Raw genomic sequence first — 26,777 nt, 5'->3', positions numbered from 1 at the left:
CCGCCGCGAGGGGGGCGGGCGGGGCGCGGTCGTGGTCCTGGTCCCGGTCCCCGCCCCCGTCCCCGCTGCCGCCGCCGCCGCCGCCGGGGCGCCTCGCGCTGCCGCCGCCGCCGGGCTATAAGTGCGGGCGCGGGGCGCGGCGGACGCCGAAGATGCGCTGGCAGCCGGGGCTGCGCGCCGCCCCGCCGCGGCCGCCCCGCGCGGAGGAGGAGGAGGAGGAGGAGGAAGAAGAAGGGGGAAGCGGCGGCGGTGGTGGTGGTGCGGGGCGGCCGCGACCGCGGCCATGAGCTGCTCGGACGTGGCCATGCAGCAGCCCGGCCCAGCGGCGTGCGGGGCACCCCGCTATGTGACCGGCACCGCGGCCGCACCCGCGACGGGCTGCCCGCAGGTGAGCCGCAGGGAGGGAAGGGTTGCGCGGGGTAACCCCGCAAGTCGTGGCGGTGAGGCGAGCTGGAAGGTGCAGGGGCTTTTTGGGGAGGTCCCCCCTTAGCAGGCTGCATGGCGCATCGCTGGCTGGCCGGGGCGGAGACCTCCGCCTCGGCCAGCCAGCGATGCGCTATACAGCCCCCGGCCTGATTTGGAGATGCGGGGAGCTGGTCAGGGTGCCCAAGAGCAGCGGAACCCGGTAAGACGGTTTTTTAAAAGGAAAGTTATTTCCTACAAAATTGTTGCATTTGAGGAGTGGCTGTTGGGTTGCTTGGATGGAGTATGGAAGGGGGAGAAAGTTATTTCTTGTATTCTGCCATCCACACCCCCTTCCTTCCCGCCGTCGCTCCTCACTTGACGAGCCCTCCCGCTCGCTTGCTCTGCCGGCGCAGAGCTGCGCCTTTGCCGTCCTGCGGTGCGGTGCGGTGCGGTGCGGTCCGCGGGCGCGCACACAGGCGGAAGCTCCGCTCGCCGGAGGGAAGGGACCCGCGCCGCTCTCCCCGGACGGGGCGCACCGCGCCGCTAACCCCAGCTCTCACGGAAGACCGGCTCCGACGAGTTTCCGAGCTGAATTTGATGATCAGATGCACTTCTTTTTTTTTTCTTTTTTTTTTTTTTTTTAAAAAAAAAGGGAAAAAAAGTGAATCAGGAAATTCTTATCAGGCTGACAGCATTTTTAGACTATGCAGTGCGTGGGTGAAGTGGGACTAATATTGACTTGGCCCTAATGTAGTCATCTGAGAATACATTTTTGGGTTGTTGCTGCATTCCATAAGGTTTTATCATTATTATCCATGAAGATTGTTTTCTCCGTACATGGGAAGTGACCCCTAATATCAACTTGCCTGGGAGACACGAATATGGGCTAAAACATTAAAATTCCTATCGTGTCTTATTTGGGTTTTTTGTTGTTGTTGTTGTTAGGAGAGAAATATACTGTTTGCAGAATGACAGAACAGCGAACTTTTCCAGGTTGCTCATGTTGTTCACTGTAACTGCAAGCTTTGGAAGACTTGTGAGTTCTGTCTGTTGCATTGTGTCTTAGTTATTATTTCTTCTCCAAGCCGGGTCACAGCTTGAGGAATCTTCAGTCTCTTCAGTAATTTTATTTAGGAACTTTGTATTCAAGTATCTGGAGCTTCCATTGTTAGCTTGCATGATCTGGAGGTAAATTAAATAAATAATCCCGAGTAACTTGACTGTTTGACTAGGAGACCTACAAGTAGAAAACTGTAATTGCAACTTTGATGAACTTTCTGACATTTAACTCCATAGGCGATTGGGTGGATTTCTTTTCTAGGTCTGGAATGTAGAGTACATTGTATGTGAAAATCTATTAAATGATCATTAGCAGCTCTGTCACGCTCAAGTGCAATTACTTTGTATCTTTGAACAGAATCATAAAGGTTCACCATCAGCTGAAAGTAGTGCCATGTATGAAATGTCTCAGAGGCACCCTAATAAATGCCAGAGTTTCTTGAAATTTCATTTTAAATTGAGTTCTTGTGGGTTGTGCTATTTAAGAAAAGTGGAGGTAGATGTGTAAGGCAAGAAATGTAGACAGCTCTGTTGAGCTGGTACAGCTCATGAGTTGTGGCTAGCACTATATATCCCATTTCTACCAAAAACATTCTAAACCTTCTGATCCTACATGTTACTGACAATTTGTTTTAGTTAATCCTAATTCTGCCAGTGTTTCCAAAATATTTGGAGCTGAAGGATCTTCCCAAACTAGTCAAATGTCAGACTGAAAAACTGAGCTGTCATTGCTGGGCTAAGAATATTGCACCCCCGCGTTCTAACAGCTCCGAACTGCAGAACAGTTTATGTATTTTTTCTGAATCCAATGTTTTTTAAATAATAAAAAAGTAAACATAGGATAATTCTGTGATGACCTCCTAATGCAACTGTAGTCATAGTGGAAAGTTTTATTGTCTGGGTAATGTGTGACATTTTGCAAGTCTATGTTTCTTCAGAGTTGTCCTGTCGGGGATGTTTAATCAACAGGAAAAGAGCATAAGAAAGGAGAATGAAGAATTTGTTGCCAGGTTTTTCCTTCTTCTTATGCATATGTTCAACATGTAAAACGCTCCTGTGCTCTTCGTGAGGATGATGACCGTTGTAAAGAATGTTCTTCTTTGCCGGCATTGAAACTGTGGTTTAAAAATAACAGTGAGGGAAGATGAATTAGGGGGAAATCTTTAAAATAAAGCTCTGCATTGGAACTGATAAAGTGGAGCTCACTCTTAAAATATCCAAGCACTCCATCGAAGCATTTTTTGGTGGTGTTGTACTATTCTGGTGTCTTTTGGCACCCAGTGAAATCGTTTGTTTCCTGAGAGAGAAAGCTCCTTTGTGCTGTGCTCCTGTTGGCTTTCCTATCTTCTCAGTGTGAGGAGATGTAGGTGTGTTGTTGTAACTAAAGCTTCTTTGTAGGTATTTGTGATAAATCCATCAGAAACGTGATTGGTTATGCCAGCTTTCGATATTGGTTTCGTATCCTGAGTTGTGGACCTGCTGTTGCAGATGTATCAGCTCAAGTTCTGGGCTGAAGTGTCTTTCTGGAGAGGTAACCCCACCACGTTTCTATAGATTATGTGCTCCATACGTGTCTCCAGCAAGTGTCTGGCATTGAGTCAAAGGAACTTGAATGATTGTCTTCTTTTTCTTCTTCCTTTTTTTGTTTGTAAATAACAGACCTTGGATTGCTTCTAAATGATGGAATAACATACAGCCAGGTTGTACAGAAGTGTCTTTTTTATTTTTTCAGGAGATGAGTGGGCCATTGTGCATTTTTAAACTCTAAATTTATTGTCACATTTCTGTACCTGGAATTTTCACTCCCTTAAAATCAGCACACAACTGAATAACTGATTTTTGCCTTGCACAGAAATGCAGAATTTCTGTAAGCTTAGCTCTCACCAATCCTTAGTTGAGAAAGGACTTGCTAGCAAATTAATTTTGATGGGATTTTTTTTTAAAAGCACTTAATGGACTGAAGCCTAAATTCCTCTTGAATGTTAGTGGGAGTGAAGGCTTAGCGCCTTAGATCTTTGAGTTTGCTGAAGTCCAGAGCGTTTGCTGGAGGGAAATAAGTGAAGTACAGAATATATAAATGCTCATACGATGCCAGAAAGAACTGATGAATATGGGGTGTGTCCAGAAATCTACAGATAAGTTGGGGTTTCCACATCCCTTTGCCAAAGACAGAGTGAGTGTGTGCCAGTGTTACAATATGAACGTATTCCTTTGCATGATAAGGAGCTATGCCTGTGCAAAGACATATCCAAGCAGAATGGGGAAATTAAAATGTTCTTCATTGTATGCTTTCCAGAGGGCCTGTGCAGCTGTAGTAGTGAGTTTTGGCTTTCCTATGGGTTGGGTGAGGAATGGGTGTAACTGAGCCGCTCATTCGAAGAGACCCTGGAAACACATAATCAGTGAAGAATCCCGTCGTATTCTTTGGAGCACGCAAAACACTGCGACAGCTTGCCATGCCCTGACAATCTGGATACAGCAAGCTGCAGAGCTGAGGCTAAGGTAGGATTCACCCTGGCTCCTTAACAGCTGAGCTTAAGACCTTTGAAACGGGAAGTTATAGCAAATGGTACTTTTGGAATTTCTCCATGGTATGTAGCTGTAGAGAGCTAAGCCAACATCATCCTTGCTAAATCAAGTCTTGCATAAAGAGTTGTGATATGCTCAAGTTGGACCTTCTGTTGGCAGTGCTGTAGACAGACTTTTTCCAGATAAGGACTTGTCTTCATTAGCAAATTAGGTCATTCACTCAACTTTTCCCTCCAAACTAACAACATTGCAGAAAATGACAAGTCATTTTTAATGTTTAACTACAGCTGGCTGTAGTTAAACCCCGATTCACATATCACAACTTATTTTTTCAGTGAAATTCTGTCTGTCACATGCTCGCAACCTTGAGGATGAGCTGAGGATGTGTGGCAGCATCCAACACAGCAGTTAACAGCAGAAGATAGCTTCACATTCAGCTTTTGTAGTTCAGGTGCTTTCTCAAGGTTTATTCCAAAGCCTGGTGTTTGCCCCAACACCGACTTCACTGGAAGCTGAGTCAAACCTGTATAACTCACTTTTAAAGGCTGCTTTTAGCATTACGCGATGTAAAACCTGTATTAAATCCTGCCATGTGTAGAGAGGCTTTTGTTGTTTTGTTTTGTTTAATTGCATGAGACAATGCTGAAGTAAAAAAATTGGCTTGCTTTACTTTGTTGCTCTGATTGGGACCAAATTCTATTTGATCTTCTTCTACCTACATAAAAAAATAGAGCTTTAGACTTTAATGCTACAAGTCTGTTTACGTGTACAGCAAAAAAAAAAATAATTGCACATGCATTCTTTTGCACCGCTTCCCTCCATCAGCAGCACGTAGCAGTAGCTCCAGGCTCTACTGCTGCAAATCCAGTGGCTCACCTAAAAGCAAGTGTATGGCTTTGCTCTTCTGTTGCTCATTTGTGAGAGTGGAAGTTAACGTTTCGTGTTTTCAGGGCTTACCGTAAATTCTGCTTTTAGGCCCAGCATTTGATGCCCAGATTGCTTGAAATTGTCTTTTTTCTTTGAACACTTTCTGTGTTATCAGTAAGAGCCTGCTTGGCAGACAGCTCCACAAATGGAGGGCTGTCTGTGATTTGCCCTGAGTTTGTTGCTGAAATTCCTTCTCAGAAGCTTATGTCAAATGACAGCCTTTTTCTCAGGATAGGGTCATATAATGTTTCCTCAGTGTAGTTATTCTTTATTTTTGGTTCCTGTTCTTTCTCTCATAATGGAAAATCTGTAACAGGTGGCCACAGGCTCACCAGACTTTCATGCTTGGGAACATAAAGGACCATATGCTGTATGATGGCATGTATTGGGATAATAAGTTGTAGGAACAGGCAACTAGCTTGTATGAAAAAGTAAGAGCTGGCCTGAATTTTCAATTCAAACTTGGCTAAACCAAAAACTTTCTCTGTCCTCAACTGTGCTTCGTTGGTTGGGGTTTTTTTTTGCTGCCTATTAGCTGGTTTCAGCTGGATATGATTTTTTTCTTTTTTTTTGTCAATTTGCAAAGAGGAATGTTCTGACTTTTTTACCAGACACCCCAGTTGAGATCTGGGACCCTTGAAGGCGGTTGGACTTTTGCCATTGGCTTTAACACGGCCAGAATTCCACTGCATGAGAATCGTTTTGCTTGGTTCTGGATTAGGTATGTCAGTAAGTAACAGGAGTCTTTTAGATGAGGGTTTTATGTGAGATTTTGGACCACATGCTTTCTTGATCTAAAATTGGTTAGTTTTCCTTCAGAAGACAGGATGATGCTTATCCAGCATAAAACTTTTTTTTTAGTACTCCCATATTAACAGTGATTTGCTATTGACCTTTAGTTTGCTTTCGTTAGGCAACTTAGCACTAAGATTTCAAATTCTCTTCGGAAGAGCCTCTTTGTGAATATATGAAATAACAAAAATAATGTTTAAGCTGAATTTAGCCCATGCTGTACAATACTGTTTACCCAGAGGTTGTATCCTTCAGCCATCAGTTGGGGTCTATGATCTAAGCTGACATCAGGTGCTATAGACAGTGAATTTCCCTGTTTCCCAGTATGCTAAGCTGACTTTTAATTCTCTATTGTGAGTCTTAGTCAACATGAGATTTTGTGTACTCATTTTGTGTTATTTTTCAGAGGCTGCTTTATGTCAGTCTCAAGTTTATATGGATGAGAGAGGTGTATTTCATTGATACTTTATTGGTGATCTGAACATTGACAAGAAGTAACATTGTGTTTGGTTAGAAAATACTCTTTTTAAAGTCCTTATAGATTAATGTTGTCTACTTAGATATATACCAGAACAGTTCATATGAAAAAAGTACAAGTGACACTGAGCCAGACAGATTAGTTATAAGAAACCTAACCTGGAGTTTTTTTGGTTTTGTTCCCCTCCAGCCCATGATGGTGGGAAGAAATTCAGTTAACAGTTGATGCTTTGCACACTTTTCCATTCACACAAGTGTAGTCAGAAATGCTATGAGAATGCTGCTGTTAAGGTCAGAACAAGCAATATGAAATCTCTGTGCAGATAGGATTATTTAAAGGAGTTAGGGAGAGAAAAAAACATTGTTAGTGGATGTGTGCAATGGAAAGGATGTATATATGTTGTATACAAGTGAAACTTGCTGAATCACTTTATCTCACTGTAATCTCTTATTTAGATCTCTATAATTGCAGACTGATAATTTCTTCATAAAATACAGACTAGTTAGATCTGTGTCTGATCACAGGCTTGATGCTGATTTGAATTTTTTTTAAATTTAGAACTCCCATCCTTTGCAAAAAAGCTCACCACAAACCACAACTTTTTGCTGTAAATAACTTCAGTCCATATACAAGTTCTACATATTTGTCATTCATTACTACCATCTTCTTTTTATATTAAAAAAGAAAAAAAAAGGTCAATTTTGGTGTTTTCAAAAACAGTGAGTGCTCAGAGTATCTTGTAATGACTACACATGGGTTGGAGGGAAGGGAAGAGAATTGAAACAGAAAATGAATTAGATTTTTAGGCCATGGAAAGGGGAACATTCCTGCACAGAGAAACGACTCTGGAGATAAGTTTTAATTTCCTGAGCTCCAGTCTCTATATAAGAACATTGAAAGACTTCCTTCCTGATAACCAAGTCAAGCCAGGGGCTATATTAAACAATGTGTTTCTGTATATAATTGCATGCTTGTATATGTATTTGCATACTTCCAGTATAACTGGAAATAGTCTATCTATAATGGTAGAATTCAACTTTTAAAGTGTGTTCCATATATTCAAGGTCTGGATATACACCATACCTGATATGTAATAGATTAGTATTTATTTAGACTTCTGTAAAGGATTTATTTTATACTTTGTTTCTACTTAAAAAACAAAACCCAACCAAAAACAAAAATGAAAAACCACTCTCCCAACCACTTGTCTTCAATTTGAGAGGTTCTGGCTTATGGTGCACCTTTAAGAAGGATCAAGACACTGAGGCAGATGCACATGTCTCCTGTACGTGCAATATTGTTATAACTATTTCTGTCTTACTTAGGTCTCATCATTCTGTGATTACTTCGGCAAAACTATGCAGCTCACCATGAGTGAGATCTTAGTAAGCATTTCAGGAACACACATTATGAGACTTCTTGTTCATTTACAGGATACACAAAGCATTTACCAAAAAAATATGGGTCACCTCAGATTCTGCATTTGCAAAAACTTGTTTCAGAGCCTCAGACTATGTTTAATTTTAGCAATTTTAGTTTCTAGTAGAACTGGTTTAAGTTACTGTTTCCATCTTTGTTTCTTTTTTTTTTTTTTTAAGTGAATCCCACAGTTTTCCCTTACATATTATAGGAACTTGGGATAGAACTGTAAGTCTATAAGTAATACTAAGCTAAGCAAAGCCTCGATATTACTTGCTTTGTGAAGCACTTGTTTAGTTGAATTTAGTTGAATGCAACAGCATTGTAATTAGAGGAATTAGTGAGCTATTTTACATTTATCAGTTAACATACCATAATGTCAGATACATTACTTAGTTGCTATGAGCTTTTAGTATTATAGATTTTAATTCCACTTGTCAATATCTCTTTCTTAAGTTATTTTTTTAAAATAACCATTCTTAATTGAGACAGCCTCAGAGTATCTATTTTGTATTACAATGAGAGAATTTGCGTTGGCTTGTATGATTTCATAAAGCACTAAATGTAAATGGTATGGATGGTATCCAGGATTGGAAAACATATTCCACTATGTCTAAATTGAACAAGTGTATTTACTGTATATATGGAACTTTATGGACTGTATAGTTGTTCAGCTTTTTCTATAGAACAACTTTGGAAAAAGAGAAAAAAGCCATAAACTTAAAAAGATTCTGATGGTGCTACTGTGTTGCCAAGCAAATCATAAAAGATAAGTCAAACTGTAATTTTATGGAAAAGCTATGCAATACTTCTACATGTGTGCTGGAGTTGTGTCTGGGTTCCTGAAGCTGTTTGTGTGTCAAGTCAGCTGTGGAAATGGCTAGCTAGCTAAAAGCTATGATTTCTGCAGCTTGACTGTTGTGGGGAGATTTTTTCCTGTGAAAATAGTTGTAAAGTGGAACATCTGAAAAATATGTTCCATGCAAAATGGATCTTCACACACATTTATTTTGACATTTAGGTTTGATTTGAGAGAGAGAAATTTCTGAAACAGTCATTCACAGATGGCTTGGGCAAGTTTCTTGGATTTTTTTTTATTGTATATTTCTCTGTGTTTTTGGTTTGGGGTGCATTTTTTGCACGTGTTTGCAGACTTGTCAATCCGTCTCTTCCCCCAGGTCATATTTCTAGGTTTTTATTACTTGAATTTTTGTCTTTTTTTTTTTTTTTTTCGGAAGTTGCTGTTTAAAAAACAAAAAGGAAAAGAAAAAAAGGGAAAAAAAAATCTCCCCATCCCCAAAACAAAAACAACAAAACAATCCAAACCAACCAACCAAAAAATCCCCACCCCTTAAGTCCACCCCAAACCACATTCAACACCTTAAGGTATAGCTTCCTATGATAAAAATTATTTTGGCAGTAAGTGCAAATTTATCTATTTTGTGAACTTTGATAATACAGCAGAAAAATTTTCAGGAAGCACCAGATTCTCCCGTCTTTATACATTTAGCAGTGAGTAGATGGAACGAGTCCAAAGGACCATACAGTCTCAACTGAGGGAGTGCAGCAGGCAAAACCTGGTGCCTGTTCAGCTAGATGGGTGAAATGCAGACGGCCACCTTTCTTCAGGGCTGGACTTGACCTCTGTAGCCTTTGCTGATGGGAATATCCTTTCCAGGTGGGAGTCAGGAGGGAATTGTTAGAGCCTGTCTGTTTTTCTTTTGAAGGTACTGAGTGAAAGCCGTTGCCGATAAATTGTGGTTGTGAAATGTGCCTGAGAAGTAGGTCCATCTGGGTGTGAGGAATAAAAACTCTCGAGTAGCACTGGTAGTCTCTTCTTTGTGAAATGTCGGTGCAAAATGCCCCTGTATTACATCTGCAATTATGATATGAATATTCAATATATTCATTTATTTTTCATTAAGGAAACCAGATGTTGAGCTTGCACTGAATGCCATTAGTGATACATCTCTGGTTTGTTTTGTTTTTAATCCCAGAAGAAGTTAGCTGTATACAACAAGATGCAGGAGTCTCTGGAAGTGACCCATCCCAGCAAGCAAGAGGAAGAGGAGAAAGACCAGCCTGCTGAGATGGAGTACCTTAACTCTCGCTGCGTCCTTTTCACCTATTTCCAGGGAGACATTGGTTCAGTGGTGGATGAACACTTCTCAAGAGCTCTGAGCCAAGCCAGTAGCTTCAATCCAGAAACTGCCCTTACCAAGAGCAAAGCAGCGCTAAGTCCACTGTGGAGAGGTAAGGGGCGCAGTGACTTGTTGTCTGTGGTATGGCTTACCCTGTCTGTGTTGTGGTAATGCATATTGCATTGCAGCTGAAATTATGCTCCTCTGTGGGGTACAAGAATCCTCCTCAAATTTGAAAGAATCAAGGAGCCTCTTGGGGTTGAGCGATCTGAAGTGTTAAAGGGGGAAAGGTGCCAAAAGCCTGAAAGAAGCAGCCGTCTCCCTCTCTCACCATAGCCTGCGGCTCTGCTGAGACCTGGAAGAAGCAAGGCAGAGCTCATGTGGCTTCAGAAATGTCTGCTGCAAGGTTAAAGGCTTATTTTTAAGCTCTAAGTGTGAAACTTGGCCTGTGAGGCAAGAGAAAAGCTGTTTGGATGTGAGGAGACCCATGCAGCCGTCTTGGGTGACTATACCAGGCAATTAAGATTTGTCTACAGCTGCTTTCCAGGTAGGGAGGAGCCAGCACAGACTGGAACAGTCTTGGGTGCAAGCCCTGGCCCATGTGTCTGTGGCCATGTGGTGTGGTGCATTGCAGCATGACCATGTGTAGACCTCACGGGAGAGATACAGCCATCATTACTGGCTTCCTGTGTGTAAAATGGGGATGACATTGCTTCCAAGCAGGAAGTAGAAACATAGTAGGTACTGGTGAAGGATTTACATACTGCCGTAACACTTGTATCTTTTTATGCGTATAAGCATGGTCAATGGAGCAAGAGCAGATCTTGCCAGGTAGACCTTACAGATAAGATTTCAAAATTGGTGATGGGAGAAAGCATACTGATAAGATGCTGTTTCCATTTTATTGAATGTGTCAGTCTGGGGAGTTTTTCAAATCACAGTTGAATTATGTCTGATCATGTCTTTATGTGTACTGGCAATGGGACACAAGCTGGCCTTGCATCATATTGTGTGAGAGAGATACCATGAAGATCCTTGTAGGAGTGATGGTGTTCTTAATCAGCAATGTTGAGGTGAGAGTGTATTGATAAAAGGCACAGATAATAAAGAGATATGGGATTCTTGGAAGCCACTGTGAAGAGAAAAATAGCACAGAAGGACTTGCTTTCTAGAGGATGATGACAAATCCGAGGAAGTTTAAGCAAAGGTCAGCGCAAGTGGCTAGGGAGCTAGAGGAATTTATGCCTTGAGTTGGGACTGTTAACGTTAATGGGAATTTTTTTCTGACTCGTCTGAGAGCAGGATTGAACCTGAGCTTACTGAAAAGGAGACCAAAGCATTTATAAATGACCCAGACAGGCTATAAAATTTTTAGAGATGGGATCAAGGCAATCCCCAGAGGTCTCATGCCTACAGCAAGTCTTCTTCACTGTGTTTGGAGACATACCATGGGTAGGGTTGTGTTTCTTCTCCTTAGCCTCAGATGTACCCTGCTGTTTTTCCCTGCAAAGGCTCTGCAGGGGCAGGACAGCCTGGCATATAAGGGTTCCTCAGCCTCCTGATCTTGCATATCCCGTGCTGGCAGCGAGGAATGGAGGTTTGCGTGTCCTGAAAGTCTTCTGGGAATAAAGTAAGGGGATATGCCCTCTGCCATCACTGCACCTGCTGGAGTGGTATGAAAATCCTCAGAGAGGCTGCTGGGCAGGGCTGCTTAGTTCTGTACTGTGGACACTGAGAAAGCTGAGGATATTTGCTCCTCCAGAGAAGAGGAACAGACAAGAGTTTTATCAAGCGTGAATGTGTTTCTGAAATGTGTTGGCTTGAAAAAAGTGAGGAACGATGCTAACACCTTGGTCTTCTGGTTCATGTACAGCTGTCAGAGATGCTCAGGAACAGCAAATGGATGTGAATTTGTATCCTATTAACTAAAGAAGTTAAAACATCTTTATCTTGACGGTCTTTTATAAATAACTTTCATGGATAGTCAGAATTTTCAATAATAATTTACTCAAAGCTAAATTAGAAAAAAAGAAAGAAAAAGCTTTGCATTTTGGAAGGTGCAGATTTAAAGGGAAAGTGTGGTCACGAGCTACTACTCTCTTCTTATTTGTTCTTTACGGCAAAGGAGAGTATAGTAACGTTTTTTGCATTATGTTGAGTTTTTTTCTGATCTAATTGTGGGGGTTTTATGGTGTCCTGATGAAAGAGTAAACTGTAATTTCATCATTAAGATTGTATTGTGGGCTTGTTGTTTTTTTTTTTTTCTTTCAAGGAGGGATTTTGCTTATGCATAGAAAATAGTTTTTGCCTTTTGTGTACTGAAAATACTGATCAAGTTAGGCTAAAACTAAATTTAAGCTTGACATTTTTAGAAAACACAGCTTCCCACAACAGGCTCTAGTAACGTGGACTTTGAATATTCAATTGTAGGTGTAGCTACCTGAAATCTTCTGAAGGGGCTGCTGAAACTAATGATAGCATGAAAATAATGTTACCTTATTTTTTTTTTTTTCTGTTGTTTCTGGTTTTCTTCTTCCTTGAGTTTTGGTTAATTAGTGTCTTATGAGGATTTTTTCACTTCTGCCTTATCCGAGAAATAGTGTACTACAGAAAATTCCATACATTGTCTTCTTTACAGCATGTGCACTTTGGCGTGTTTTCAGTGTGTGTTGACCAGCCACCATGAAATGTTTGCATTAGTCACCACTTCAGGGTTACTGTGGTGTTGCCATCTCCCTGCCTCCCTGTACCTAGAATAGGAAATTGTGGTAACTGTAGCGCCTTTCTTGACAGATAATTTTTTTTTGTTAAATGCCTCCTTCCTGCCTTCTGAAAGCCCATAGAGGCTACTCAAATTATTTTTTTTCTTTCTCAAAGACAAAGCTGAAATGGCTGTTTCTCCATTGCCATGTCCCTTAGAGGCCAGATATCTGACCTGGCAGCAGCTGTAAAGATACCTGCTTTTGGTTGCTGTTTTAAAGGTAGGAAGGAAAGGAGACTCTTCAAATACTGTGGAAATGTATGTCTATCAGGGGTTATAGTTCAATACACAGATGTTTTTTGTTTATGGATTTGCTACATACTTAATACTTAGTGGCAACCTCTGTGAACACACAGGGTGGATGAAGTTTTCTTGAATGTTCATACAACCTGGATGGACTCTGTATCTCTAGTGATGTGGCTAGAGCTTGGCCGGTGAGGTTGGCCTCTGCAGTATCACTCAATAGTTTCAGTGAGGACCAATCCCTGGCAGTTTCTTACGGTGATAATGTCTTTGTGAAATGTGCACAGATTTAAAAAATGTTTTCTGCTGCATGACTGGTAAGGCTAAGCTAGTATGCAATTTGGGATGAATTCATATTGGCAAATCCAGTGGTTTAAATTGCACTCTTCTGGTATTAAAGTTTTCCTGCAGATATTTTGTGGTTTTCTATGGTTTTTGTAGTGAGATGGTTTGGATTTAGGGCTTTTCCATGCAGATAACAGCCAGATAGTTTCCAAAAGCTCTCGATTACAGAGGTTAAATTTCCAGAATACTGGCAATGCATTGTCAAGCACTGCTTCCCTGTTAAGCAGTGAGGAAAACAACAGACTGGGCATGAAGAAGCTTGTTTTTTGCTTTTATTTTGTCAACCCTGCTGCCAACACTGTAAGCCATGTGCAGTCTTCCTCTCAGTCCAATCCCTTTTAAGATGGAACAATTTACAAACAATTTTACATATAAATTTTGGAGTGCTGAGGGTTCTGTAATATACTTGGAGCTCTCTCCAGTCTTCTAGCATGAATTACACTAGAAATATGTTGCTAAAAAGGCGCAACCTTTTGAAGAAAGCCATGTTGGAGTTCAGTTTGCTAGAGAAACTTTCAGCCTCTGAAGCAGTTTGGCACAAAGACAAGTTCTCTGCATTTGTCCATTGCGTGTTTGCAAAGTTTATTTCCAATATTGTAAGTTAACCACTATCAATAAACTACTTAAATCAAAGTCAATTGATGTGTGGAAAAAATTCTGTGATTTTAGCAGATTTTAAAACAGATACACGAGCGTCCTAGTGATGCAGTCCGAAAACACTTTTACAGCTTTTGTTTCCAAGATATTCTTGTGTAAGCCAAGTTCAGAGGCAGGAACGTTTGAAGAATGTGTTCATTCTCAATGGCGTCTTTGCCCAAGTCTCATTCCAGTTGCTTATTAAACAAAGCAAAACAAAAAATGATTTAAAAAAATAATAGAAGTATTTTTGTTAATGTTATATGAGGAACAGAGGATTCCTCGCCTCTCAAATACTAAACTTTTCTGACTTTATTTCTCTCTAGGATGTTTTTATGACTATTCTTTCATCAGAGGTTAAGTCCTGTATTTTTATGTTTCCATGTTTGACTAAAAAAACCTTTGTTTGAGCCGAGACATATTGTATGAAGCAGTACTTTAAAAAATGAGCTGGCAAGAGGAGTGTGAGAATGGAGATGCCAATACTTTCCTACATATCAAAAACACTAACTGCTCCTTCAAAAGAGGAATTTTTAGAATGTGATTTTATAATGTAGAGATATTGAAATCCATTTAAATATAAATTGAGACCTAGATATAAGAAGCAGTGAGTTTCTTGTTTCTGACAAAAAGTGTCTTTTCAGTTACATAGATGTTTCTGCTTGTTTGATCCTATTGGGTATAGGGCAACATGATGCACACTAAAAGGCACTAACATAAGATGTGTTAAATACTATCTTTTTCTAGTTGATCTTCCAGGCCTTGAGATTCTATGATTCTGTGAAAAAGCACGCAGTTAGTTAGAAGATCTAGTATTCTTCCTTTAGCCAAATGTCTCCTATTCTGCAGTGTGACCTGGTTCTCTGTGCTCAGAAACATTTACAGCCACAATAGCTGCCTTTCTAAATTTTATATTCTGGTCCAGTCATGAATTAGCCTCTCCTCATAGTTCCTTTACTAAAATTCTGAGAGAGCTGCAACTCTTGAGCCTGAAGAAGAAAAGTCTTCTTGGGGAGGGTCTTACCAATATGAGGGTCTTCTTGGGGAGGGTTTTACCAATAACTGATGGGAAAGAATAAAGATGGAAAAACCAGGCACCCCTCAACAGTTCTTGCTGACAGGACAAGAGGCAATAGTCATGAGTTAGAAAACAGGAAATTTTACCTGAACACAAAATACTGGGGTGTTTTTTTTTGTCCTTTCTTTCTTTAAAAAAAACCACTAAAAATATTGAAGGTGGCTAAACACTGGAACAACTTCCCCAGAGAGGTTGTGGAGTCTGAATTGCAGTCATAATCTAACTGGACATGGTCTTGGACAGCCTGCTCCAAGTGATACCACTTGATCAGGGAAGTTGGACTAGATGATCTCAAAAAGTCTCCTCCTACCCTAACAGTCCTATGATTCTGTAATTGCTGAGGAAACTTGCGTTTAATGTTACAAGTTTCGGAGAGTAGAAAATCATTGTAGGGTTTTTGTAATTAAATTTGTTTTACAGCTTCAGTCATACTTTGTTTCTCTCCTCTCTACCAGAAAACTCAACAATTTCAAGCCAAAGGAGCAGTTTCCCAACTTCGTTTTGGACCAGCTCATATCAGCCTCCCCCTCCACCATGCTTAAGTGGAGTACACCCTGATTTCCCCGTTACTGCACCAGGCACCTTCCCAACACCAGATCCCGGCAGCTGGCCAGGACACAGCCTTCATCAGACTGCCCCACCTCCTCCCCCTGCTGCATCTGAATCCTGGCATTATCCTTTAGCATCTCAGGTGAGCCCTTCATATGCACACATGCATGACATGTACATGCATCGCCATCACCCTCATCCACACATGCACCATCACCATCCCAGCTCGCACCGTGACCCCCGGTACAGCTCCCTGCTGATGCCTTCAGTCCGCGCAGCCAGGATTCCTGCACCCCAGTGTGACGTGACAAAGACAGATCCTGCTGCTGTCACCAGCGCTACCTCAGCATGGGCTGGAGCCTTTCATGGAACAGTGGACATTGTGCCAAGTTTTGGGTTTGACGCAGGTAAGATGGTTTGAGTGTGTCTTTGACTTGCTTTTAGCAGAAAGAATTTGAGCAAGGTGGTGGACTCCCAGCAGCTGAAGCAGGGCTTGTTGTCAGACCCTTCTCCAAATATATTTCCAGGTGGGAATCCAGCCTGAAATTGCTATCAGGGCAGATGAACTGTGAAGCATCCAGCTCTCACTGCTTTTTGCTGAGACCATTGTCTGCCTTTGTCCCATTCAAGCCAAATGAATTGTGACATGATATGAAGGGGGTGGGTGGGGGGGTTCTTTAAATCTTGTGGGAAATTATTACTTAAACTTCCATGTGAAATATTCCAGCTTGGTCAGCTAGTTCATATGTGCATTCACCAAAATATAGCTCCGATGAGGACTGAACTAATAATCTTGTTCTTCTAAATTGGAACAGATCACCACTTCCTTCCTGTGTAGTATCTGGTGTTACATATAATAGACATGCTGATTGAGCTGTACTTGCCATCAAACTAAACTTTCTATAGGGTCTATGCAGAGGTCTGTGAGTTAGATTCATTTTACTGCAGGGTCCGTAGCCATAGGACAGCCTCTATGAACTACATCTGCATCTGCGAGCTTTGACTGGCAGGCACTTATCTCAGCATTCATAGTCGCTTTCTATTAGGTGATGGGTGACTAACAGTTTCCAGCACTTCCATCGTGGAGCTGATGTGCACTGTTGAGATCTCCTCTTTCTGTTTGGTATTTATCTCACTAGCAGCAATCCTTGTGGATTAATACCTGTTAAATGCATTTGTTATTTATTAAGGAAATACTAGGTTTGCATCTCTGTTCCTTTTCCTTAAAGTATCTTGTTTGTGTCTCTTCTTGATATCTCTAGCTAAGTGATTCAATGTGTGAGAAGCACTTCCTTGCTTTGATTAGTGTGCAGGGGAACAAAGAACTAGTGGAAAAAAAATGCTGTTTCCTAGATATGAAATACTGTGAACTGAAAACCCAAGTAGAACTGAGCTAACCTAATACAAATCTCTCTCCCTTCCCTTAATATCAACATCTCTTCTAAGTACTATGCCATTTGGTGCCTTAAGAAATTAAAAAAGGCATGATAGGATTCTTAACGCTGGACAGTTTTATATTGATTAATAACATTTCCAGCCATGTCAATGACAAAAGAGGATGCATAAGAACATTTTATGTGTTGAGTATAAAATGATAATCTGATAAGACTGGCATCTCAAGTTTTGCCTTTCTGTCAAATTCCATCATGGGAGTGAGCTACCTTCTCTGAAGCGTGAGCAAATTGTCACTAGAAGAGGAGACAAGCCTCTTGGTCTGGCAGTAGCCCCAGCGGTCCAGCTCCAAAGCTTGAGTATTTGGGGATGAAGCTGAGAACTGCATAAGGACTTGTTAGGAGAAACCACAACCTGGCTTAAGTATAAACCTAGCCTGGACTGTGAAGTGTTTCACTGCTGGGGAAGTTGATTTGCTTACTCCTGCTTTGTTGGTAGTTGTACGTCTAATAAACCAGGTGATTTTTCTCTTTTCTATAAGAGCACAATACCTCAAAAAGGACTATGGGTCCTAGAACTGCTTTGCAGGACTAATATAGCCTTTGTTTGGTGTTGCCTGCTTCTTGTGAAAGTCCCTGTGGAGTGGTACAGTTGGATGCTAATTTTGTCGGGATACTGATTTGGCAGGGCTTAACCAGTGACTTGCATATTTTGTAATTGTCTGCTTTGTGTGGAGCAGGAGTAAAAAAGGCATGAACTGTTAATTTCTGGCCCATGACTGATGCTTGGGTTTTAGTCCATGGGTACATATGGGGGAAAAGAAAGACAGGAAGTGAGTGATGGGTTTGTAGGAATGGAGAATCTCAGCAGATCAATGTCTCGCTTGTTTGTGGCTATTCAAAATGGCCATGTGCTGAAATACAACAGCAAAACCTTATCAGGCAGCCCCTGTTTGGCACATAAGGGTTTGGAAATAAGGGAGCAAACAATGAAACACAGCAGGTAGTGGTAGCCTGTGACATTACAATTATTTGCTTACTTACCCTGCACACTCTTCTCTACTGTGCTCTCCAATCAGAGGCTTACTAAGAAGCACATGAAAGCTCTGATGAGGTCCCTTTTCAGCCTTGCCCGCAGCTTGCATGTTTGAGACAAATGCTTTGGTGACAGGAATTCAAGTCGGTATCATGGTGAAAAAGAAGCAGCTTAATTGCCCCAGTATTTTGCACGCATCTCAAGTGGTGTCATCCCAGGGAAGGTGTGTTGTGTGGCTGGGGAGAGGAGGGGGCTGCTGAAGCACCACAGTGAGTCACATCCAGCTTTTACTAGCACAGGTAAAGCTTTTCTTGCTCCATATCAGCTCCAGGGGAGGATTATATTGGATAAGTCTCCACATCACGTGGAATTTCGTTACATTTAACTCTTAATGTGAGACAAGCAATCTCAATAGACTAAAAACTGTGAGTGTATTGTCTTTCTACAGTATAGAAGTGGTTTCTTTAGAGTAAGGTAAGGTCATAGTGGCAAGTAAACATCAGTTCTGGAAGTCTTTGCTCATATGTACCTAGAGAAAAAAATTGCGTCAGCCTGTGGAGCTGTCAATATATCAGATTCCATGAGCTTCAGATGATTTATATAAGAGAGCTCATTGGGTATGTCCTTAGACATTGCTTTTCAGAGCCCTTCAGATATGGAGATGATCCGCCCCCCCTCCCTTACTGTGGTCACATTTCTTGTGCTGCTGTCACATGCGATTATAGAAACATTTGCAAAATTCCTCACGCTGAATTACATGGAATGATAGCATTGGGATCAGGGCAGGCAGACTGTAATATTATCCTCTTCCAGCTACATTGTTGCATCTCTGCTATACCAAGCCACATATTCCATCTTCTGAATGGATGATGCTGAATCATTTCAAAGGTTGAGAGGGGACTCCCCTTGCATGCGTGATATAGTTGGGGAATTTGTGTTTCAGAACAGATTGTGTGGGACATCAGCGTATCACCATTCATAGACTTAAGAAAGTATTGATCTGTTTTGCACATCTGTTTGAACTTACATGGTCCTGTTTTAGAGGATGAAGAGGGATTTAGCTACCTGATTCCCATTAAATGTGGCTTAATCTTTACATTATGCGCTGCAAATTAACCCCTTTAGAAGCTTCTTTATTGATACAAGTGGGATTAAAGAAAATGCCAGTCAATATAAAAGAACTATTAAAACCTGTTTATGTTTGTGGCTGCTGGTAGTCAGTGTCTTTCCAAAGCTGAAGTGCCCAAACTATAATTCTCAATGTAAAAGTAGGGTTTCTATTAAGCATTGACATAAACACAATGATATAAGCACAGCATATTTGTGCTTCAGGCCACAATTCCCTGCCCCGCTGATGTCAAGCATAGCAAGATGAGTCTGCTAACAGCATTGTCTGCAGTTCATGGCATATGTACAGAGAGCATTGCTGCAGTCATAATCCCCCAGTGTCAGGGCTATATCCTCGTGTTTACATTAAGGGTGCACAAGCTGAGTGGAGCACTTAAGGGGGGTGGGGAGGGGAATTATTGTCTTGCAGTGGAGCTGATGGGGAGCTGATCAGTGTTTTCATCAGGAGCAGGGTGGGAGGCTGCTCTACACCTTGGTCATTTCAGATGATCACTCAGATCTGAGTGTGCTGGCAGCTGCCAGGTCTGTGGGCAGCCCTGTGTGGAGAAGAGCAGAGCAACTTGCTGTGCTACCGCAGAGCCTAAGAGGATATCCTGTCCTGCTGCTGGACAGATGTGCTGGAAGAGGCTTCCTGTAGCCTCTGCACACTAAAAGCAGAGCAGATTTTGGCATATCTGAGGGCTGTAAGTCTCTTAAAATTGAGTTACCCATCTTCCTGTCCTTTATCATGCAAAGTTATGCACGTTGAGGGGCATAACTTGAAATTAAGGTGAATTAATTGACATCCTCTGGTCCTAGGTAACTATGGATAGTCCACTTTGGGAAATACCTGTTTGTCAGTGTGTCCTGTTGAATATAGAATTTGAGTAGTCTGTCTGCTGCCTTCTGTAGGGTTATCTCTTTTCACACGCGAGTTTGTCATGACTCATGAAGCTTGTTTTGATGTTCCTGCAGAACCTGTGTTCTGCTTGTGTGGTGATTAGGTCTAATGTTGATATCATAGAGACAGGGAGTTGTGCTGGTATGGCAATACTGACTCCTGCAACACAAATGAGGATGTCTTGGCTAAGAAGAAAATATTTTTGTAGCAGGCTGCAAGTGAAAGCTCTCAGTAGCAGGGTTGCACTTGGATGACATATGAAGACTGTAGATAGCCTTGCCATGAAGGAGATGGGAATATAATGAGGAAAAGACATGGAAAGCATTCCACATTCAGTTCTGTATCTAAGGCAACCTCTGGGATTTTTGATTGCTTTCTCTGGCTGTTTAGATCTGATAGCTATACCTTAAACTTCCTTCTTACAGTTATTTCTGTTTGTTGCAAAGACACCTAACTAGGAAGGTGTCTGTTCATCTGGTTATTCCCCTTCTACCAGCTGCTGCTATCAAGTGGATATCTCTTAAACAGATGTGTATGTCAATTTTTTTTAAGCTACTAGGAGCCATAGAACCTGTTTCCTTTCTCATAGGTTTCCCTTGCCTCTGTTGACCTTTAGTGCTCCACTGGTGAACTTAAATGACTTCATAGAATCGCAGGACGGTAGTGGTTAGAAGGGACCTCTAAAGATCATCTAGTCTACCCCCCCACACACTTAAAGCAGGGTAACGCAGATCAGGTCACACAGGAGCTCGTCCAGGCGGGTTTGGAAAACCTCCGGAGAAGGAGATTCCACACCCTCCCTGGGCAGCCTGTGCCAGGACTCCCTCACCCTCAGAGGAATTAAGTTTATCCTTAAGCTTAAGTGGAACTTTTTGTGTCCCAGCTTTTGTCTATTACTCCTGGTCCTATCCCTGGACACTGCAGAAAAAAATGTCGCCCCATCCTCCTGACATACAACTTTTGAATACTTGTAAGGGTTCATGAGTTCCCCTCTCAGTCTTCTCCAGGCTGAAAAGTTTCGACTGTCTCAAGCTTTTTTTTTTTTTTGTATGTGTGCTCTTTGTTTACAAAACTTGTAAACACCAGGGGGGAAAATAACACAAAAATGTCATCACTAACTTTGAAGGAGCTTTGAAGGAAACTAGCAGCAGTTTATGATGATTCTGCCTGTGAACGATTCTGCCAGGAAAACAAGTAACTCTTAAGCAACAAGGGGACATCTTCATTGAGTAAAGAATCTCTTAACATGTTTTTATATGCATGCTGTATTTGAGAGATATCCCAGTTTTTCTAGTCTAAAGAGATAGGTGCAAGTATGTGTGAAATGGAGCACAAAAAACACAGAACAAGGTTTTGCATGCTATACCTGTCTACTTTTCTTTCCCTATCTGTTCACTACTGGACACACAAGTGTTTGGACATGGTTCAGGAATCCTGACATGCACAGAGCCATATGCTGTCATCTTTTATGTAATTGCTTTGTAGCTCAGCTCTGAAATGTTGTTGATCTATTTAACTGTTTATACTCTTAAAACAATAGAGGTGGTCAGATCTGAATCCATCATGCCTATTAGGCTTTCTGAGAATATATGGGCCTGCCTTTGTGTTTTGCTATTTGATCAGATATGGAAAGGAGAGAACCATGCTTATCACATGGATCTGTCAATTTTCACAGGTTAAAAATTGAACATAGAGCTTTGATGGTTACAGCAGTGGTGAAATTGGCCCTAAATTCTTAGCGAATCAGGTAGTTAATAGTCTTAATACCCTATGTAGCAGGGCAATATATAGTATGACACAGAGTGGAGCATTGCTGTCCATATAACAATGATTTATAGTGGGAAGTGAACCTTAATTTCACATAATGTAATTTACTTGGTTCAAAACATCAAGAGGCAGGTTTCAAATTGATGAGTCCAAAGTACGTTACTACATCAAAAAAAAAAAAATTTGGCTACACCTCTCCTATTTACTTTCCCTTTAAACGAGCAAGGAATGTATCTACTTTTGGAAATTTCATCAGTACTTCCCCCTGTATTGTCTGTATTTTAGGTATACGCCCTGTTGGATGTAAATCTAGCAAAGATTGAATCCCTCTGGAACAGAAAAAATCCCACATTATAACACAGGTTCCAAGTCTATAATGCTAAAGCCACAACATAGCACCACATTTATTAGATAGTCCTCACGTTTTATAAAGGAAACTGTTAGAGGAACTCATAACAAATGCAAGCTGAAAATCATTAATTTTTCCCATGTGGAAGCACTAGCCATTCTTGGCTAAAAATCTGACACTGTAGGTGAAATTATTTGTGTTTCTTACATTCTAGTGGAACATTTTCTCTTCTCTCTGTATAAGGTGAAATGCCATGAAACTGAGAGATCCTAAAGTGTCACAAGCCTTTTCTAAGAAAAATAGGGTCTGTGGCTGGACCCTATCATGAAAATTATTTTGTTGCATATTGGATTATCGATGCAAATCTTGCTGGAGGATTTTATCACTCCATGCCATGCTCCAAATGAGGTCAAAAGAAAGAAGCACATGTAGGATTTTATCAGCATTCCTGAACTGCTTAAGCCAGTCTGGAACCTAAGTGTAGTTTAAGCTTATCCCATATAGACTAAAAAATTGGGAGCAATAAAAATGTTGCTAACATGTCCACTAGGCTGCTAAGTTTTCCTCTGGTTTGTTTAAATCAAAACCTGTTTATCCTTACTTTAGTTGCTTGGGGAGGGAGAGGAAAAAGCTGTATCAAATTTAATTTTTTCTTTTCTTTTCTTTTCTGAAATGTAGGTCTACAGCATCAGGACAAGAGCAAGGAAACTTCTTGGTTCTGATGTTCAGATGAATTTAAGACCAGCTAGAGCTGGAGACAGCGCAGCTGGGCAGGCAATACACCAGTCATTGACTCTTTCTGCATGGGGCAAAGGACACACATGAAGAGCCAACCACTCTGGTTTTGCTATTGAGCCTTCTGTTTGTAAGGCCATTTATGGGTCCCACGATGTTGGAAAAAATCCCCCAAGAACATAACTTTTCTTTCTTTCCTCATCTGAGCCTGCTGCAACTGGGCAACCTAACTCCTTTCTGCTCCTTTAACAGTGTTTTGTTTTGTTCAGCTTGATATTTTTATGAACAGTCTTGATTGTCAGGAAAAAGACTCTCCCTTGACTACAGTGCGCCTCCTTTCAGGAATACAGTATTTTGTAGCTCTTTGTGCATCTATTTTTGTAGAAATACAGAAAGTTTGGGTAAGGATTGATGGGCTATTTTAGGATGACATATTTTTTTAATAAAAATTGTAAAATTGTTAAGTTCTGTTTAAAGAACTTGCTCTCAGAGAAGCACTGGCAAAAAAATGTATAAAATGCTATTTTTAGATGTATGTGATGTGTTTGTGCATTTTGGTTTTTTGTTTGTTACCTCAAATGTCTATCTGTCCTTTCTTTTTAAAGAGCTAAACCTTCCTTGTTTCCTCATTACTAGATTTTGATGTTTTTGTCCTTTTGTTCTAGCATAAGCAAGTGTAATTCACACCTAAAGTTTCAGCCAAATATTTTTCCTGGTGTTAGATTGTAGTAAGGGTGTGTTTATTTTCTTGCTTATAAAGGTGGTTTTCTGCTGTGCTGATTGTCATAAACTTGCAAACACCTTTAGCATGGAGCAAAACTTGGGATTACAAGAACTACATGTCCAGCCCATCCATTCTTTCAAAATGGACCAAACATTCTGACAGATTTAGATCAGACATGAGGTTGGGCCTCATCTATCATCCATTGAAGCTATTGTAAAAAATCTCATATGGGTTATGTTTCAGGCCCTCATAGTGGTCATAAATATCAGTATACTTTTATTTTAACTTGTGAGGCAGGACTTTCAGCTAAGTAATTTCAAGGGTGGTAACTCATAACATCAATATTCAGGAAAGAAATGTCAGTTTTATAAAAATGTGTGACGTGAAAATGTGTGACAGTTGAAAATGTTTTCAACTGGCCTGATCTGTCTGCTGAGCACCTCGAGAAAAGTGCTGAAATTTTTGACTCCTGTTGACTTCAAAATCTGCTTGTCTAACGTAAGATTTGCTGTGGGCTTTATGAGACTCCAACTGTGGCTCTTGAGTTTTATAAGAAGTTGCACGTGCTTAGCGAGCACAAATTCGGGCTTGGTTGCTGTCTGGATAAGAATCTGAACTTGGAAACGACACGGCCACATCTAGCCACAGTGCTCTCTGTAAGGTGTTTGAGAAACCCTATTTCTGTCCCAGGCCTTGGGTATTAAGGACTTTAGTTGAAGCCAAGGTGAGCACAACTCAGTCTTGAATAAGGGCTGTAAGATTATCCTTGCCAGCCCCAGTCCTGTGACGGGCTGGATCTGGGTCAGCCTCCATGCCCAGCTTTCTGTGACTCCAGTGTCAGCACATGCTTAGGTGGGACTGAGCACAGGATCAGGGCCGGAGTTGCTGATCCTAGCTATTACTTGGAGATGTTGCCTTTCTGCTCTCTGTACCCAGGATCCCTCTCTAGTATTTTCTAAGGCTCTTATAACCTATTGTATTCCTGTTACCACTGTTTCAGACATATCTCTCTGAAAGACAGACCGGCTAAATGGAAACCAAGTCGCAAACACATGGTGGCTGAGATACGAAACAGTTCAAGGCAACGAGCTTTGTAATGTAGGTTTGTCAGGTGGACACCACATGGATCTGCGTGTGAAAGGGGAGGGAGAGTGTTGCGATGTGCATGCCACTGCAAGGTTCAGGCCTCCCTGCCTGTGCTGTTGCTTCTCACCAGGCTTTTTGAACTTGAACCTATGAGGTGTTAAATAGTCTGGCACTGACACACTGGCACTGGAGGCTTTAGGATTATGCCACAATTGCACAGGACCCTTAAATGCATACCTTGCTGATTTGAAGTTTGATACATCATAGAAGGGAAAATGGACTTTGCTTTAGTATTGCTTCAAAATAGCGGGGTTATAATTTCTATGTTGTGATGCTGAATTACATGTGGGGAGGAGAGTTCCTCATCTTTCTAGTCCGTCGGCATTTCTTTCTCTTAATAAATTTCACTCTCATGATAGTTCTATATATTATTGCTGCTCTGGTGGAGCCAGCTCCTCAATTAGTCAATAAACTCATAATGGAATGGGAAAACTGTATGGGAAGAAACAGAGTAATAGCTTCCATGGTTCATTTTCTTACCGGTACAGTACAGTCTGGAAATATCTCAAGAATAAGGATTCTGATTTAGGAATTCTGACAGTATTAGAAATAGTGTGAGGAAAAAAAATACAAGCTTTTAGTGATTTTTAATTTTTTTTTCCTTAATTTGGCAAAGCTGGAAGGCAAAGAGGCAATGTATCCCCTTTCAACTTCAGGGCTGGAGAGTTTGAGTGGCAGTGAAAGCAAAAAGAGACAATATTTCCTTTTCAGGTGTAGTATGTGTTACTTCTTGAAATAGTCTAGCAAGAGAAGTCAGTTCATTGCCTTCCTCTTTGCAAGTTCAGATGATAAGGGACCTCCTCCTGTTCCCTACTAATGTCAAAGCAGAATGGGACAGGAAAAAACAGGCCCCCAGTTTGCACTGGAATTCCTTTCTGTTTGTTTCATTGAGTTGATAAGTAGGGGGATGAATATGTGGTGAAGCTATTGCCTCTTCCACCTTAAGGACTACTGGTATGTGCCCATTTTCCACTGCTGAACCTGTGAGTGTGGTGAAGGAACTTTTGTTACTCTGCAGGCTCTGGAAGACAAGTGCCAATAAAAACCTACTATCATCTATAGTTATTCATCTACCAATCAATCAACTTTGAAAGTCAAATACTTCTATTTTTTTCCTTAGTCACTAACTATCCCCTGTACTAACAAGCAACTTGAAAGGAAGAGCATAAATGCACAGCAGTAGCCCCGCTTCTATGTTCTACAATTTGAAAGGTGGGAAAGAAATAACCCTTCCCCATGACAAACTTTTAAGTTAAATTAAGCAGAGTTACTTCATTCTCTCTCACTCTCTCTGACACGCACACTTATACACACGCACAAATGTGCTTATGAGAAGCAGATGCTGGGATGGTTTTGTTCTTGAAAGAAGAGAGGAGCGCTTGCACACAGTGTTGCAGTTATGGAGAACTGATGGCAGTGAAAAGTAACAGAAATGTTGACTGCTCATGTTTCCACAGATTAGTAAAAAAAGGCCCTTAATCAGGTCACAGAAAAGTTACGTGTCTTAATGTATTACTTAAAGAGTTGTTTCATTCCTTTTGTGTGTGGTGAATTCTGATGCTGTCCCAAGAAAGTGGTTGATTCATTTTGCAAGGACTTATAAAACAATATGTACTCTGCCACTATTTCTGGGAGAACATCAGGAAATTATTGTTTTATTTCAAGAAAATCTACATACTAAACTCTTTAAACCTGACCAGGATTTTATTTTATTCCTATTCGTATTGAGACGTTTGCTGTCATTTTTTGTGTCTTCATTTGAAGACTAGGAGGGTCCAAGCTGTCCACCGGTGTTTGAAAAGCAGATACCAGTTTGTTTCAACTGGGCATTTCCAATCCCAATAAGATGAGGGAGTAGTGTAACTGCTGACCACCCAGTAGTTTTGATTTCTGGAGTGCTGAATAAGCTATGCTTGGCAACAGGAAAATGCACTTTGTTCTGATTCCTCTCTGCACCAGCCACACAAATTCAGTTATCGGTCTATCTGATACCTCTGTCATCATGTGAAGATCTTCAGTAAATGACAGTTTTCTCTCAGTCATCTACTTCTGCCTCAGAACATGCTTTTGAGGATGAATCATCAGAGCTTTTAGAGAGAGCAGAGGTTGCAGGAGGGCAGTGTCACATTTCCCTTTACCTACACTTAGGATCAACTTGCTTGTACCCAGCCTTTCTGCTTCCAGAATGTTGTGTATGTCTTGCTCTCCTCTCACAATTGTTTGTGTACATATATATATATATATATATATATATTTATA

At 41.0% G+C, this 26,777-nt stretch overlaps 1 protein-coding gene across 2 annotated transcripts; it reads left to right on the top strand.

Moving 5' to 3' along the window:
* Nucleotides 1–241: 241 nt before the first annotated feature.
* Nucleotides 242–26,777, top strand: VGLL3 (vestigial like family member 3). 2 transcript variants are annotated; one of them, XM_062002678.1, is made up of 4 exons: nucleotides 242–388; nucleotides 9,610–9,862; nucleotides 15,269–15,769; nucleotides 22,592–26,777. In XM_062002678.1, the coding sequence occupies exons 1-4, from the start codon at nucleotides 284–286 to the stop codon at nucleotides 22,633–22,635; spliced, it is 903 nt and encodes a 300-aa protein (XP_061858662.1). In that variant the 5' UTR covers nucleotides 242–283; the 3' UTR covers nucleotides 22,636–26,777. The 2 variants fall into 2 exon arrangements, with proteins under 2 accessions (XP_061858662.1, XP_061858655.1); XM_062002671.1 differs by having other exon boundaries at nucleotides 9,607–9,862.

The sequence above is a fragment of the Colius striatus genome, chromosome 1 (assembly GCF_028858725.1).
Source record: "Colius striatus isolate bColStr4 chromosome 1, bColStr4.1.hap1, whole genome shotgun sequence".
NCBI classification, from domain to species: domain Eukaryota; kingdom Metazoa; phylum Chordata; class Aves; order Coliiformes; family Coliidae; genus Colius; species Colius striatus.
Note: the sequence above shows the minus strand (reverse complement) of the source record. Positions and strands in the feature narration are given on the sequence as shown.

Bases quoted from the DNA above. Each gene is read 5' to 3' on its own strand.
- VGLL3 (XM_062002671.1), top strand. From the start codon at position 284: ATGAGCTGCTCGGACGTGGCCATGCAGCAGCCCGGCCCAGCGGCGTGC. The intron at 389-9,606 runs GTGAGCCGCAGG...TTTTAATCCCAG, and splicing joins CCGCGACGGGCTGCCCGCAG to AAGAAGTTAGCTGTATACAA. The intron at 15,770-22,591 runs GTAAGATGGTTT...TCTGAAATGTAG, and splicing joins AAGTTTTGGGTTTGACGCAG to GTCTACAGCATCAGGACAAG.